The sequence below is a fragment of the Callorhinus ursinus genome, unplaced genomic scaffold, assembly GCF_003265705.2.
Source record: "Callorhinus ursinus isolate GAN/ISIS: 27379988/994484 unplaced genomic scaffold, GSC_fseal_2.0 scaffold12, whole genome shotgun sequence".
Classification (NCBI taxonomy): domain Eukaryota; kingdom Metazoa; phylum Chordata; class Mammalia; order Carnivora; family Otariidae; genus Callorhinus; species Callorhinus ursinus.
The window spans coordinates 20,657,763-20,675,429 of record NW_027397074.1 but is presented as its reverse complement, the minus strand read 5'-3'; the positions used below and the strand labels follow the sequence as shown (position 1 = coordinate 20,675,429).

The 17,667-nt window shown below is 37.0% G+C and overlaps 1 protein-coding gene across 16 annotated transcripts in view; it reads left to right on the top strand.

Moving 5' to 3' along the window:
• HEPACAM2 (HEPACAM family member 2) overlaps window positions 1–17,667 on the top strand; it is a 43,213-nt gene that overhangs the window by 13,765 nt on the left and 11,781 nt on the right. For all 16 annotated transcript variants that reach the window (XR_012380216.1, XR_012380217.1, XM_025872897.2 and 13 more), the window contains 2 exons: window positions 2,822–3,106; window positions 13,447–13,743. Coding sequence is in view for 14 of the 16 variants with exons in the window: in XM_025872897.2 (XP_025728682.2) it covers window positions 2,822–3,106; window positions 13,447–13,743 (582 nt within the window). In the remaining 2 variants the exon portion in view is untranslated. The remainder of the gene's footprint in view (window positions 1–2,821; window positions 3,107–13,446; window positions 13,744–17,667) is intronic.

Sequence of the window (17,667 nt, the reverse complement as noted above, 5' to 3'; positions counted from 1 at the left end):
GATTATTTAACAGGTTATTACTTAAAATTTCCTCCATTTTAGTAAATACCAACTCCATTCCATCAGTTGCTCAGGCCAAAACTTTGCCATCACCATTGACCCCACATCTTTCTCTCACACTGCACATCACACCCCTCTTTCTCTCACACCCCACATCCAGTCCACAAGTTACCAGTCAGCTTTACCTTCAAAATAGAGTTCAGTCACTTCTTACCACCCCCTCTACCTCCTCTCTCAACCCCACCACCAGCTCTGAATTGGACTGTCCTTAATAGCCTACTACCCGGTCTCCTGCTTCTACTCCCACTTCCTGCAGCTTAAAACCCTCCCATGGCTTTCTATCTTACTTAAAATAAGAGCCAGAGTACTAACAATGTCCTACAAGGACCCACATGACACTTCCCAGCATACCCAGCATCTCTCTGACCCCATTTCCTACCTTCCTTACCCCTCACTCACTCTGTTCTGACCACACTGGCCTCCTAGCTTTTCCTAGAATAGGCCAAACACACTTATACCTCAGGGCCTTTGTACTTGCTATTCAGTCTACCTAGACTGCTTTTCTCCTAGATAATAGCATGGTTCCCTGCCCTACTTCCTTTAGGTCTCAGCCAAAATGTCACTTTATATGTGAAGGTTTTCCTGACCACCTTATAAAGTATAGCCTCATTCCCCCAAACAGAGAGAGAAAGAGAGAGAGAGAGAGATTCCCCCAAACAAATATATAGAGAGAGTTACTATCTATCTTGAGTTCTGTTTTATTCTTTTCACAGCAGTTATTTCCACCTGGATATATTATATATTTTTATTTGATTATTTTTTCTCTCCCTCACCTAGAATATGAGGTCCATGGGAGCAGGGACTTTGTATTGTTTGCTGCTTTGTCCTTAGTTCCTAAAAGCTGATGCTGGCCTTTAGTAGGCACTCAGTAAGTGTGTGTGGAGTAAATGAGTGGAGACCAGAAAAACTGAGGGAAGCAAAGGCAGAGGGTATGGAAGCAGATGCCTATACAGCAACTATGAAAAGAGAAAAGGAGAAAATGTTCATGAAATTCTCCTGGGTAGTATCCTATCTCTCCCCAAAACTTAATAGAATATTCATTACATTTTAATATCTAGTAAAATTGGGTCTGTCTGGCAAAACACAACGAAAAAGTCTTAATAGGATTTAGGGCCGATGTAAAATATCTTCCTGGGAAAGTTCCACATGTAAGTCGCACTCTTTAAGGCATGTATATGATCACAGCCTATTCTGATTGGTTCTCCCCATAAAAGACCTTTGACATTACTTCTTTCCCATACCACATCTGTTTCTACACAGAGAGATATTTGAAATATAAGCTTTTCCTGTGTAATAAATGTACACAACTCATTTTTCCTTTTTAAATCATAATAATGTAAACAAAAGCTATTCTACATCCTTTGTTCTTGCCAGGAACTCTAAAAGATTAAATTGAACGAACAAGTTGATTGTACCCATCTTAAGAAAAACTGAAGGCTTCAGAACTACTTAGGTCCCCTGCAAATTATTTCAGTTTCCTTTTTTCTTATTTTTCATTTTCTCCTATATTCCCTGGGCTAAAGGATTGGGTCTGTTTATTCCCCAATGTACATTTTTCCATGTAGGAAAATGAGTGTATGAGTCAAAAGGAATTTACCTTCAGAGATGCATCAACCCCAATTTAAAGCCGGATAAGAAATTGAAATCTAAATATCTGAGCCAATCATTTCTCCCTTATCTATCATCTCACTCTCTCTGTGTCCTGTGATGATGCATAGAAGGAAATTATTAAACATATCTCTTCAAAATGCAGGAGAGAAACATTGCCAGATATAAGGCCCTCTTCATTTTGTCACTGACTGCTGTGTAACTCTGGTCAAGTCACTGTCCTTTATCAAACAGAACTGAGAACCTCAAAGATTAGTGAAGTTTGCTGAAAATATTTGTGGATACTTATATAATTTCAACACTTACCCAACAATTTTACAGTTAAAACTCAGGGAGGAAATATTTACTCATTCTTGGAGATTTCTTCATTTGACAAATAGCATCATGTACCAGATTCATGAGTTTTAACTATTTTCCTATTACTTGAAATTCCAACAGGAATTACTATTGGATTTGTCTTTTATATCTCTAATGGGATGTAATCACAATAACACATTTTATCCTGTTTTCAGATTGAATCAGTGTTGAAATGTAGGCTTTGGTTTGTAAAGTGGCTAACATAATGTTGCAATTGCACAGCAATTAAAGCATATAATTAGTTCACTTACATAAAAAGAAAAGTAAGTGGTGAAAATGTGATTCTCTAAAACTTTCCCTCAGTATTCCACAAGTGTAATATATGTGAGCTTTATATTTTACAGATGGTGGATAAAAATTTAGGTTCATCTACCCCAAGCAGCTATTCTTGGGACATTAGAACAAATCAAGAGAGGGAAATGCCATGTAAACTTTGCCCATGAGAGTATACCTTTATGGTGTGGGAAAAGGCACAATGAACAGGAAATAAGGAAGTTGGTGTTCTCTACACTAACTGCATTATCTATAAAGTAAAGGTTTTCATTAGAAAATCCTTGAAAAGTACATTCTAGGATTTTGGTTATCTCTGCTATAAATGATATTTTTATGTTTTTATCATTTTGCATTTTCCATTGATTATTTTTTATTCTCTTCTTTATTTTCTGAACTGTGTACATCTACAAAAATGTAAAATTTTAGAATCATTTCTCCAGGATTTGACATTTGAAAGACCACACACACTTGTATTATAATTCCGTGGTGGCAAAAACCATTTCTATCTCTTTTGATATTGCAGATCCTGTCACAAAACCAGTTGTACAGACTCAGCCTTCCTCTGGAGCTGTGGAGTATGTGGGGAACATGACCCTGACATGCCTCGTGGAAGGGGGCACCCGGCTGGTTTACCAGTGGCTAAAAAATGAAAGGCCTGTCCACACCAGCTCCACCACCTCCTTTTCTCTGCAAAACAATACCCTTCATATTGCTCCAGTGACCAAAGAAGATATTGGGAATTACAGTTGCCTGGTGAAGAACCCTGTCAGTGAGATGGAAAGTGACATCATTATGCCTACCATATATTGTAAGTTTTTAAAAATATGTATATTCATGACTTTTCTTCAGGGAAGTTTACACAAGGGTGGTCACAGAGAATATCAACACAAACTGTCGTTTGTTTTTTACATTATTGTAAAACAGTATAGTTGTAATTATACTTCCTATACATAGTCTTTGTCATGAAATATAGCTAGTAGAATGACCCTATTTCTTGAATATCAAGTTGAGGTACTGGCTGTGAGCCTTTTAGGATACATTTTCTGACTTGGTCCATTGTGTGACTTTATATCCAGTGGAAAGTAGGAAACTCAATTTTAAGAACCGAGAACCAATACAGAAGGCACTAATTACTCTAAGGATGAAGAATTGGTGATCATAAACTGGAGGAGGGGGGTGCTCCGTAGCTGACCACAGGAAGAAAGAATGTTCCCAGATTATGCATGGGTACTACATCCCAGAGCATGGCTATTCTTCTTCTCATTTTCTCAGCTCCATTTTTAGAGAAAACTTAATTGTTCTGCAGTAAGCTAATAAGGTTCCCAGAGGATCGGTAATTATTTCGGATTTCAATTTTCTTTGTTTTTTTTTTTCCATTGTTGTTGCTGTTATTGTCCTTTAATCTCACAGAGTTAAGTTCATCAAGATCTTCAGTTTGTGTCATATTATCATTCCAGCCCAAGCAGGATCCCTCTTTCTTTATCATATTATTTTTCCCAGTCCCCTCTACTTCATAGTACCACCTCTAGTATGTTTAATTTTGCAGTCTACTTTCAGCTTAACACAGGGTTTCTCAGTGTCCACACTACTGACATTTTGGGCTGGACAAATCTTTGTTGTGGGGGCTGTCTTATGTATTATAGGATGTTTAATGGTATCCCTGGCCTCCCCACCTTCAATTGTGACAACTAAAAATGTCTCTGGTTATTGCTGTATGTCCCCTGTTATGGGGGGTGCAAAATCTCCCCTAGTTGAGAACCAATGACCTAGCACATTGGGAAGTCTTCTCATCAGTCACTATGTAGCTTAGAACATAGCCAGAACAGCAGTGTAACAAAAAGAATGAGGCATGGTAAAGGAAAACTTCTCAACCCTGTGGCAGGAGGGTAGAGGCTTCAGCGAGTTGAACCACTGGGCAGAATTAACTGTATCTACTTACTCGTCAAATAATATCTGTATAATAATACTAGGAGAGGCCCCAAAACCTAGTGTTTAGGTGTTTAGGAGGTAGACAGACCTAAGTAGGAGGTGGGTTCTCTCATTACTCATATGACCTTAAGAAATTCCTTGACCTTTCTGAGCCTCATTTGTAAAATGGAGATAGTTAAAACTACCTCACCACATTGCTATGGCTCAATAAGGTATCTGAAAAATAGCTAATGACTGACACAAAACAAGCATTCAGTAAACAGAGGCTGTTTATATTACTGGTTCTATTTTCTTCAATAGAAAATTGATGGAGTCCTCTTGAGGAAGTGTGTTATTAACTTTTTGGAAAAAAGCACCAGCATATGTACAAAATGTAGGCTTTTCCAACTAAATAAAGCTCAGCAGTAAAACTGAGCTCCAGGGTTGGGGCAGGAAAAGCAGCTGCAGGGAGAGGAATGAAATAGTGTGATTCAGGTATCCAGTAAGGTTTGCTTGAGTCAGCAAAATTAAGCCAAGAAAAATGGAATCATTGACTCTTGAAACAGGAAGCTATCCTATAGTTAAGCAGAAGTGAGGAAATATGCACAATAAAATGTGTGAAATAGAATGTCATAAATACTATAGGGAAGTGTACAAACGACTATAATGGCTAGGAGCAAGAACTCTGGAGCCAGGGGCCTGGGTTCAAATCCTGTATCTACTACCTTACCTCTCTGTGCCTCAGTTTCTTCATCCATATAATGATGATAATACCATTATAATACCAAGTAATACCTACTTCATAGAGTTACTGTGAGGATTAAATCTGTTACTACATGCAAATTGCTTAGAACAGTAACTGATAGTAAGTATTCTACAACTATTAGCCATGATTATCACTATAATATTACGAGACTATGAAATTCAGAGAAGGAAAATATTACTTCTGGCTAGAGAGAATGGTTATTGTAGGAAGTAACATTTGGGATGAATCTTGAACAGTGGGCATGACTGGGGCAAGTAACAGTGTCTGGAAAAACCATTTTAGGCAATGGGGGACAGCAGGAACCCAAACCCAAAGCAGAGGTCAAAGTTTAGGCAAATGGTCAAGTTTAGTTAGAGTGAAGGATACAGCAAGGGGCATGGTAGACTAGATGGTCAGATAGATATGTTTGAGTTAAATCATGGAGAGCTTTGAACACCAGACCTTATATGGTAAACAATGAGAAAAAAATTATTTTTTTAAACAAAGGTTCAAATAAAAAAGACTAGAGAATGGTTTATAAGCTAAAATTTAGACACACATATTCTAGACTAAATCAAAAAATGTCAACAGAGCACGTTTTCAAGATAGATCACAAACTTCAGACAATAATAGAAATGGTATATATAGGAAAGGAAAAAAGGGAAGTTGGATACATTTTATTAACCAATAATACAGAAAGGAAAAGTCACCAATTTTGAACTATATACAGTGATTAAACATATTTAAGAGCAATTTCAGAATATTTTTTTCTGGAAAGTATTATCCACATGGAAATAGAAAAAACTTCATACACTGTATAAGTCATTTTTGGTTTAGGGGAACCAAAGAGGATTAACTCCTAGTCCAACCTAGTCCAGAATTCACTGTCTCAAAGATGAACCATTCCCTTCATTTGGAAACAGAAGAAATTATATTAAAAATGCCGAAGAAGGAGGAAATTACAGTTTCTCACCAAGAAATACCACAACACTCACACTGCAAGCAACTCACTTGAGATTTGTTACAGTTATTAATTGCATTATGTTTAACAATGGCATTATTTTTATAGCAGAACTTTTAGCTATATTTTTATAGTTTTATATAATTTTATATTCAGATGACATTGTGAAAATATTCTGTCTGCCTTAATGCATAGACTGAGAAATAGATTCACAAAGGAAGTTTAAACTGTGCCTATCTGCATGATAACATTGTATTGGAGTGAAAAACTCAGATTTAGTGTGGTCTATTTATAAGTGTAGTTATCTTCTTGACGGAATAAGTTTATTCTGACATGAATTAACATTTCCATTCAACTGCAAGTAGCACAAGACCTAAGTATTGAAGTTATTTAAGCACAATGAAAAAAAAAATGTGAGCAGGCAAGGTGAATCAAATCTAGGACTATGCAGATACAGCTTTACATTATTCTTTATTACTTGATCTAAATGGTTTACATTCACATAGAAAGTACAAAATGCAAAAAAAGATATTAAAGCAGCCAGATATCATCTACTGAATATTAAACCTAAGGAACCGTCATTCAGTGTGGTCAGAGACAGCAAGAAGTGAGCTTGTGCTGGAGCATTCCTTGTTAACTGATGATCTTTTTGTTTCAACCACATTAAATTCTAGTTAACATCATGTCATTTGGGGAGTGCAGTGGAGAGCACAGTGGTTATGAGCCTGAGCTGAAAACTGAGACTGCCTGGGCTAAAACCTTCGTTCTGCCATTAGCAGTATATGCAAGTGACCCCCTTTTCTGTGCACCAGTGTCCTCATTCTCCTTATTGCCACTGTCCTCTGTATAAGGCTAATACCTGTCTCAAGTTGGATCGGGAGGATTAGGTGAGATTTTATGAATAAAGAAGTCAGTGAGTAGCACATGGGAAGAACTCAATGATCTTAGCTCTTCCCCTCCCCCCTTCTTTCTTTCTTGTTTTTTTATTTTTTTCCTGTGAGCCAAAACTATGCTGACATAATTGGGAACATGGCAGCAAGAAGTTATGGAGAGCCTGGATCATTTAGAAGATGCCTACAAAGAGAAAACGGAAGGAATACCTTAAGAAGAACATTTTCTTTCCCAAACATTACCAGTAGTTAACATTATTTTGTTTACATGAAAATATTTTCTTTACATCAGTTTTTTTTTTTTAACATCTATCTGTCTCTCCATCTATTTGCCTATCTTTAAACTCTAGCTATAGATTTAAATGAGAAATTCCTGGGGGAAATTGCATAAATAGTTACAGTTACGTGAAAGTATCATTTGCATCTTTAAATACGCTCTTATTTGGCTATATAGTTTATTTTAATCTGTCAAAGTGAGACTAAGACTTTTCTTTTTTTTTAAAGATTTTATTTATTTATTTGAGAGAGAGAGAGTGCATGCACCAGGGGAGGGGCAGAGAAGCAGACTCCCCGCAGAGCAGGGAGCCCAACATGGGACTCAATCCCAGGACTCCGGGATCATGACCTGAGCCGAAGGTAGTCGCTTAACCAACTGAGCCACCCAGGTGCCCTCCTGTGTTATTTTAAAGGATGAAAATATCCCCATCCAAATAAATTCAAATTTCACAGAATATGTCTTCATTATGGACTGAACCTTTTTCTTTACATTCTTTTAGACATAGTCTATGGAAATCTCAGAGAAACACCAGTCATGAGTAAAGACTAATGGTAGATGGTAGGAAGAAAAACATTTGGAAAATTTACAAGTTTGCATTGTAAAGATGAATTATCTAGATGGTTTAACAACAGTGATTACTCTTATTAAGTGGTAATTGTGAATATAGTATTATTAATTTACTTTCTTGACTATTTTTACATTCAAATGCAAAACTCTTAGTCAACAATCTCATCTTACTGACCTTCATTCATTCACTTATTCACTCAGCCACTCATAGTTTGTTTGATTCAAAAATCAAACATCATGGTCTGGGTTGTGCTAAACAATTATTACTTATCACATAACATATAGAAACACAACCCAGACTCATTAACTTTTTTTCAGACTCATGAATTTTTACATTTTTCTTTCTATTGCTATTTTAGCCCTGTTTTATTGTTTGTTTTTATCTTTTGTTCAGTTTAGTTTAATTTGGGGTTACAATAATTAAGTATGTAATGTGAAGATTTGTCATTTATCCTTTCTGTTGATGTAGCATCAACATTTTTGCAATCTTTATCATTCTATACAAACTGGGAATATATGCCTTGGTTGATGTTCCCAATTCTCTTTCTTCACCTGGCTACACCCTCTTCTCCCTTCATAGTATCATCTTCTCCAGAAAGGCTCTCTTGCCCCAACCTTGTTTCATTTTTTTTTAAAGATTTTATTTATTTATTTGACAGAGAGAGAGATAGCGAGAGCAGGAACACAAGCAGTGGGAGTGGGAGATGGAGAAGCAGGCTTCCCGCCGATCAGGGAGCCCGATGTGGGACTCGATCCCAGGACCCTGGGATCATGACCTGAGCCGAAGGCAGATGCTTAACGACTGAGCCACCCAGGCACCCATCCCCAACTTGTTTCAGCTCTTCAGTGTGACTAAGAGGTTCGCCGTGCTCCTATAACACCTTCTTTCCTGGTACTCACTACACTGGAGTCTTTCTACTCATAAGCACTCCGACCCCAAATAGGAACTCTGCGTTATTCATCTCTGTATCCCTAGGGCAATACTTGACACAGATTAAGAACTCAATACAGGTTTCTTGAACTTGACTAAAATGGAACAGATGATCTTTCTTCATATCCCTTTCAGATTCCAGTGTTACTTGATGATGCAAGGCTAAATTCCCATCATAAGATAACAGCTTCCTAATTATAATGCTTTGGCCTTTTATTTTTTGTTTTTGTTTTTGTTTTTGATCTTTAGCAAAGTTTCTCAATAAAAATGTCATATTCCAATATTCCCCCATGGAGGTCCACATCATAATTTAGAATTTCAGCATTAGTTAACGACTCTCTTTTCTTAAGGCACTGTTTCTGTGACAGCTTCCTTCATGAAAGCAGGAATTATTTTTTATTTTGGCAGAAAAAGTTTAACAGAATCTATTAGGACTGGCCATGTATGTATGAGGTTATGATGTCATAACCTAGTAATGGACTTGTTTGGAATATAACGTCAAGTCAGTAATTCAGACAAATACCTACTTATAGTCCATGAAATGTATATGCCTTCCAGCTTCGTTGTAAATAATAACCCAGTAACCACTGCATTTTGTGTGCAACATATGGCACTGCTGCAGGGAAGTATTCTAAGTGATAAAAATTAAAGGAAAAAAAAAGGTCATTCACAGTAAATACTTACCATCTGCTCCCAAGCAGGGTTGCAAGCAGCATCATGATGGAAATTTCGGTACTGTTCCCACCCAGCCATAAATTGTTAAAGAGAACAGATGATATGTGATTTTACAAGTCACTTAGTAAACAGCCATTTCTGAGGCAAAAGGTTTATTTCTATTGGGAGTTCTCTGCCACAGGGCAAGAAACTGAACCATAATCCAAAGTCAAAATAGAATTATCCTTCTGCTTTCATTTTCGATGTCAGAGGCCACACTGGTTGAATCACTCCAAATGTCTTCAATTGGATTGCCCATTCTCATGAATAATGCATTCAGCTACACCTCAAAGTAAAAGATGGTCAGACTAAAGTGCTAAAAAGGAAATAACATCATAGTGTAGTAAGTGTAGTGTAGTAAGAAGAAAACACTGTAAGCAGTGTATAGAGAGAAAAAGGAAGGAAGGAAGGAAGGAAGGAAGGAAGGAAGCAAGGAAGGAAGGAAGGAAGGAAGGAAGGAAGGAGATAGATGTGTGTGTGAGAGACAGAAGTATATAAGATTGAAAGATCATACACTGAAATCGGATATTCATTCTTCGAATGGTAAATTTACAAATGAGTTTTCTTTCCATCCTTGTGAATCTCTGAATTTCAAGGTTTCCTGCAATAAACATGTATTTCTTATATAATCAGATAAAGTAGGTTATATTTTTAAGAAATCATACCAAAAGCAAGGAACTTAAATGCTTCAAGGTATTAGGTTCCAAGAACTGGGAGAAATGTTTGTATGAGGGCTGGGAAAGTTTGAAGGATTTTGAAGCTAACTCTGAAGAACCAGATAGAGCATATAATTAAGACAGAGGAGAAAAGTTTATGTCAATCATGAAACCCAACAAATGGGGAAGTAGCCAAATCAAAATACATATATGTATAGGGAAGATAAGCTGAGATTCCTTTCTTAGAAGCATGTTTTATTTTAAACTAGAACAATATTATTAAATTAGATAATCAACCTTATTCACCAAATTTGGCTGTAAGTGACTATGGGCTTCCTTTACAAATTGAGCCCATTCTCCAAAATAAAAGAATTACTACTTTTGAGTCTACTCCATTATGTTGCAGGGTCCTAAGGCAATTCCAACTGAGGAGTTCTCAAAAAAGTTTTGAGTAATGTCAGCACACTGAAAAGAATATTACTCATTTTTATGTGTGTCAAATTATCAAGCAATTTGTTTTTATAGTCACATTCTGTAAACCCTGAAAGCCAATGAAGACAGACTTAAACTGAATGGCTGTATTTTTATGACCACACTTTTGTTTATCACTGCTCACAGAAAAGCTCTCTTAGACTTTAGTTTTTGTGCACAGACTCGGGTCTCTTGTTGTTCCAAACTTTAGTTGATTCTTCCTCTTGGTTTCCTACTATGTGAACCATAACCAGTACTTACCAGTTGGTGGTCTTTGCTTCTTTAATGTTCTGTCAATGCTAACAACTTGAAGGGACTCTGCTGCTGAACAGGGCCTGCGAGAACAGCCACAGGAATCATGTCTATGACACTCGGATTCTCCCACAATGCCTAGAACAATATTATGCACACAGTGACATCTCAGTATTGATTTTGGTTGAGTGAAAACAACTCTTCGTTCCCATTACACAACCTACTGTTTAGTGGAATTCAGAATAAGAGGGTTCCACTTAGCACACAGTTCTGAAAGAGTGGTTTTCCCCAGAGACTGTATCATAGCCTGAAATGAGAGAGCCACATGACAGGGTTCTAGTGCAGCTAGTACAGTGCGGGAAAGGGCATTCATTTCTCTTCACTATAACCTTCCATCTCCTGTTCCTGATTACTTTACATTTGAAGATACTAACGTTTTTATTTGGCTTCTGAAATCAGGATCATCTCATGTATACATATTAGTGTAAATCTATAGCTTCCCTGTAGAAGTTTGTATCTTTAGGAAGCAAATATGTGTAAAGTTCATGCTCCCTAGCCAAATATAATTTATTGTTTTGCATCTTCAGTTTCTGTTTTATCTTAGGAAATGTGTTTCCCCAGTGGTAGATTGGTCAGAAAATGCTGACACAAAAGAGAACCATTCTGGGAATCTGCAAAATTAAGGTTGGTTTGCCAGTATCCAAAATAGCTTTAGCATGGCATCAGTCATTCAAAGGTATTTCAAAGGGATAAAGAACTTTGCAACCACTCATGCAGTCAACCTTTTTGTAGCAAAGGTGAGGAAATTGAGACCTGAAAGTTTAAATGATTTCTGAAGAACACTTGAATAATTATTGACAAAATCAGGATTTAACATAGTGATAACTGATAATGACTACTGTGTAATCATTACATCATATTATTCCCTATAATGAGAGATAAATAGTACTTTAAAAAAAAAAAATCAGAACCGGGGCACCTGGGTGGCTCAGTCGGTTAAGCGTCTGCCTTCGGCTCAGGTCATGATCCCGGGGTCCTGGGATGGAGCCCTACACCGGGCTCCCTGCTCAGCAGGGAGTCTGCTTCTCCCTCTCCCTCTGCCCCTCCTCCCTCTACCCCTCACTCCGCTTGTGCTCACTCTCTCTCTCTCTCTCTCTCAAATAAATAACTAAAATCTTAAAAAAAAATCAGAACCTTTGAGATTAGGTTATTACTGAGCAAACCATCCATAGCCTTTTCCATTTTATTAATTCCTTGAGAGTAAGAACTGTATCTTATACATTTTTTCTCTCATATTAATTATCTCACAGTATCTCTCAAACAAGAATTTGTTGATTGATTACTTGATTAACTGAATACAGAATTAATATATAATTAGACAATTTTAGCTTATTATAGAGCTAATACTATAGTTTCACACTCAAGAAACTATTCTGATATAGAAAATTATATGACATACATTTTTTGGGAGGTAATATGAATGATCAAATGCTTATATTTTAGAGTTCCAGCTCTGCTATATAAGAACTTTGGACCATGGGAAAATTAATTTTTAAATGTCTCTTCCTTCATCTTATAATGAGAATAATAAATTCTACCTCATGTGGTCACTTTAAAAATTAAATGTGGTTGTCTGTGTAAGTACTTAAAGTGCTTTCATATGGAAAGTAGCCAACAGATGTAGGTGATGATCAGCTGAAAACGGAACACAATCATGTCTAAACCTTAAAGTTTTTAGAATTTAAACCAGGATTTAGACTGAACAAGAAAGACTTTATCTAGCTCAGAAATTTTTTCAATCTCTGTCTTTATTTTCTGAAGAAAGCAATGGGAAATATGTCTTCATCTACAGGCAGTCTCGTGCCATGGACATAGCAAAATGCCACAAGACAATAGCAGTAAGGAAAAACACCATGGGATATCCATGATTAAGTAGTTTATGATGATCAATGAATATTTGTTAATGATAATGAAGATGTATTTTTTCCAAACAGGATTCTAAGCTTGGTTTGCAGGGAAAAGTTTTTTAAATTCTTTAATTGTTAATGTGTCATGAAAATACAGGACTCTTCTGTATCTATTTGCACAAATCTGTGCTCCATGTGAAACTATTTTATTAATATTTGCATGACCTACCTTAGTACTGAAAAAAACAAATACTCAAAGTATGAGAAAATAATGGCCATAATCTATTTCTAATATGCTTTCAAGTACAATTATGGTTTCAGAAGGATGGTACTTGTCTAACACGATTGCAGATTTATCAATACATTAATTACTCAAAAGCTTAGCATACGTGCTGGAGGGGAGAGGGGTGGAGGGATGGGGTAACGTGGTGATGGACATTGGGGAGGGTATGTGTTGTAATGAGCACTGGGTATTATATAAGACTGATGAATCACTGACTGGTACCCCTGAAACAAATAATACATTATATGTTAACTAATTGAATTTAAATCTTTAAAAACGTGATGATGAAAAAAAAGCTTAGCATACAGTTATGATGGCAGTGTCTCTAAAATTATATACTAAGTTGCAAGGCTCTTACTATCTCAGATAAGTTCAATCACATTTCAAATAATTTCCATTGTCATGGATATCAGAATAACACATTTTTAGTCTTCACAATTTATTGGGAATCTAAATGAGGACCGATTTGCCCAAGTTTAACTTGAAGACTTTCATGGACAGTAAAATGCTTCTGAGCTCTCCCAAACTTATAACTATGTTGTGATTATTTATACCATCCCTTTGTTTCTTTTTTCTATCAATGCAGATGGACCTTATGGACTTCGAGTTAATTCTGACAAAGGACTAAAAGTAGGGGAAGTGTTCACTGTTGACATTGGAGAGGCCATCTTGTTTTATTGTTCTGCTGATTCTTATCCCCCCAACACCTACTCCTGGATCCAGAGGACTGACAATACAACATATGTCATCAAGCATGGGCCTCGCTTGGAAGTTGCATCTGAGAAAGTAGGCCAGAAGACAACTGACTATATGTGCTGCGCTTACAACAATGTAACTGGACGGCGAGATGAAGCTCATTTCACAGTCATCATCACTTCTGTAGGTAAGTGTGACATAAAAAGCAAGGATCCCAAGGAAACACAAATGCAAGCTAGCCTTGCTCTAGCCCCATTTTATATCTCTGTGGAAGAGAAAAGTATTGTGGATTGTTGATAAACTGAGAAACTCTCTTTCCTGAGTTGATTAATCCATGGCTTCTATAAGTCAAAGAAAGAAAACGCAAAACAGAATGGAGAGAGAATTCAATTGCTAATTGAGGGACTATGAAGAAAAAGATAATTCAATAAATGACTTAAATATGCATTTATGCTTTCCTGATTTTAAAATCAGGAGTAGAAGAGAAACAGTCTACTCATTTAAACTGGTTTATATCTGCTATTGCATTAGCTCAGGTGAATAAATCTCCATGAGTTGGAAATCTGGTTTTCCTACTATCTAATTAGACTCCTCTTCTCACTGTCCTTCATGGGCCTCCCTTCCTTTTCCATCATTTAAACACCTGAAATCTAGAAGTTCTCAACAGGAGTCTCAACACCTTGGAAACTATAACATTTTGTAGGTCTTTGAAATTGGACATTCTCTAGAAATCATCTGATTTTTATAGAAAGCTCATCAATCTGCAAAAAGTTAAGTATCACTACCTAAAAATGTGTGTCCACCAAATTCTCATCCTTTTGAGCCTTCTCTTCTCTCTCTCTCTAGTATAATTTTACTTTCCTATGTAATTTCATTCACTCCCATGGTTTCATGTAACACTGGTACATCCCAAATCCATGTCTTTAAAGCTCGAAAAGTGTACACCCAGTTGCCTTCTGGGTGTCTCCAAGTGGAAATGCCAGAGGCAGCATGTAAGTCAAACATACCAAAACTGAACCGTCCTCTTTCCCCCCAAATTACTATTCTTTCTGTATTCCCTATTTAAGTGGATGGCCTTACTCTCTACCAACCTGAATCAGGTAGCTAAATGCCATTCCAGACCCCTTTCTCTTGCTTATTGCCCTGTCCAACATCCAGTCCCCAAGTTTATCCATTCTCCTTCCTTCCTACCTCTCAAACCCATTTCTCTTCTCCTTCTTTCTTAAATTTCTTCTCCTCCCCTTCCCCCTCCGCCTCCCCCTGCCCCCCTCCCCTTCCCCCATCCTCCTCCTCACCCTGTCTTCCACCTTGTCCTCATCCTCCACCTTTTTCCCCTTTGGCTTCTTGCTCTACTACCAGTACTTCTGCTCATATTGAGTCTTTCCTGGACTTAGCTTTGCATACAAAGACAAGTCAGTATGCACCTGGGGAACACCTGAGAGCAGGTTTGGAGCTGTGGCTAGGGTGCCTATTAGTGGTGTAGGGACAAATATGCAAAAGGGTACCACACATCCATACTTTCTCCTTTGATAACTTCTCTTTCTCTGCCTTTATAGGCCTAGTGCCTAGATTAGGGCCCATAGTATAGAAAGAGTCAATACGTTTTTTTGAATAAATGAAGCAAGAATATAATCCTTGTAATTCTTAGGCTAAATTTTTCAATATGTGGCCCATGGGCCATGTGCATCAAAATCACCTGGGGAGGTCTACTAATGTATTTTCATTAAGATACCTCAGACCTATTGGGTCAGGATCTTGAAGGTAGGATCTAGGAATCTGAATATTTAACAGGCATAAGTGTGGTAATTATGTGTTAAAGGTGTTTTGTTTTTTTTTCTCCTCTGTAGTCTTTTGAACTTATTAAAAAGCCACCAAGAATTGTAAGACTATAACAAATTACAAACTGATGAAGACATATATAGTGGATAGAATCCTCCCAGGATTCCTTAAAATTGAGAGTATTCATGTTTGTGAAATCATCTGAATATACTGGAATTTATATACTGGCATGGTGAGGTTTTGTTTTTTTATATGAAGAAAATACCACACTCTAGAAAAGTGCTATCCAGGGGCGCCTGGGTGGCTCAGTCAGTTAAGCATCTGCCTTTGGCTCAGGTCACAATCCCAGGGTCCTGGGATCGAGCCCTGTATTGTGTTCCCTGCAAATCGGGGAGCCTGCTTCTCCTTCTCCCTCTGCCCCTCAGTCGTGCTCGCTCACTCTCTTTCTCTCTCTCTCTTTCTCAAATAAATAAAATCTTAAAAAAAGAAAAGTGCTATCCAATAGAACTTTTTTCAGTGAAGGAAATATTTGATATCTGCTCTAGCCAATATGGTAGCCACTACCTTCATCTGGCTTTTGAGCACTTAAATTTAGCTATGCAACTGAGGGACTAAATTTATTTTATTAATTTTAATTTTAATTAAAATTTTAATTAAATAGCCACATGTGTCTGGTAGCTACCATATTGGACAGTGCATCTCTAGAATTTATACTGAATTATGTGTCATTTGTGCAGTAGATAATATATTTCCCTTATTGCTCTCCAAAGCATATATGTGTGTAGGGTGCTATAAATCAGACACTCATTTATTCATTATTTAACACCTATTATGGGCCAAATACTGGGATAAGCATTGAGAATGCCACGTGAAAAAAAAATTCCTGCTAACAAAATGATCACAACCTAATATGGGTAGCAGGCCTGTAAACAGCTAAGGTGCATCCTTCACTTTCTATTTTACTAAAATTTTAATTGGCTTAACCAGCTTTTTACCTCAGTGGTTAACCAAAACATAATTTTAAAGCAAGCCATAATTAAGCATATAAAGTCATTTAGTAGCAGTCTGGTTGTCATGTTAGACTTGTTCCTCATGCTCATTGCAAGTGAAAACATCACTATAATATGTACTTGTATATCCCATTGAAACCTTTCACACTGCCTGAAATTTCCCCATTAATATTTAGCCAAAGTATTTTCATAATATCAGAAGCCCCCAATATTTGATTAAGATCTTATTACCAAGGCCCAAAGACACTATAGTCTTTATATCAAATAATTGTCTTTTACAAAATATAAAAAAACCTGTTTGACCTGCACAAAGACCAGGTATTTGTTATTATAGTAAATAAGAAGAGCAGGTGCTTAATTTTCAGAGGGATTCAGAGTTGTCAACATTAGTGACCTCTTTGTGGTTTTTAGAGCTATTTTTCAACCCCCATATGTCCACAGAACTTTATTATTTTTATTTTTTTTAAGATTTTATTTATTTGACAGAGACACAGCGTGAGAGGGAACACAAGCGGGGGGAGAGGGAGAGGGAGAAGCAGGCTTCCCACTGAGCAGGAAGCCCGATGTGGGGCTCAATCCCAGGACCCTGGGATCATATCCTGAGCTGAAGGCAGATGCTTAACAACTGAGCCATCCAGGCGCCCCCTCCACAGACCTTTAACTCAAACAGCAGCAAATGGCAAAGTAAATGAATAGTATGTCTTAAGTATCTGATTTTTTTTAATTTTCCAAATTAATGAATCTCTGCAATGGAGATTAAGTGTACGCTAACTTACAGTGAAAAAATGAACATCACCAATTGAGCACTGATTGACCAACCACTCTGATAAGCAAGCAATCTATATTAAGATCAGTGAAATGGGGCACCTGCCTCCCTTGACAATCTTGATTGAGAATATCAACAAGACTATGGTCTTTCTAAAACATAGATTGCATATACAGGATACTGTGTATTTTCTCATCACCTTAACTAATTTTGTGCTGTATACAAAGAGATATTCTCATTTGTCCATGACATGTGTATGTTTTCATATTAATGGGAAATTATGAAGCCTGTAACTAAAAATCATACCTAGAATATAAATTTCAAGGAAAGACTAGCAATTAAAATAATCAGTTACCACTTGTATTTTGTAAAAAATCAATAATTTTGTTTCTTTGATTTAGGACTTCCTTGAGTGCAGGTGTCCATGCTTTATTTTTTTTTAAGATTTTATTTATTTATTTGAGAGAGAGAGAATGAGAGACAGAGAGCATGAGAGGGAAGAGGGTCAGAGGGAGAAGCAGACCCCCCGCTGAGCAGGGAGCCCCATGCAGGACTC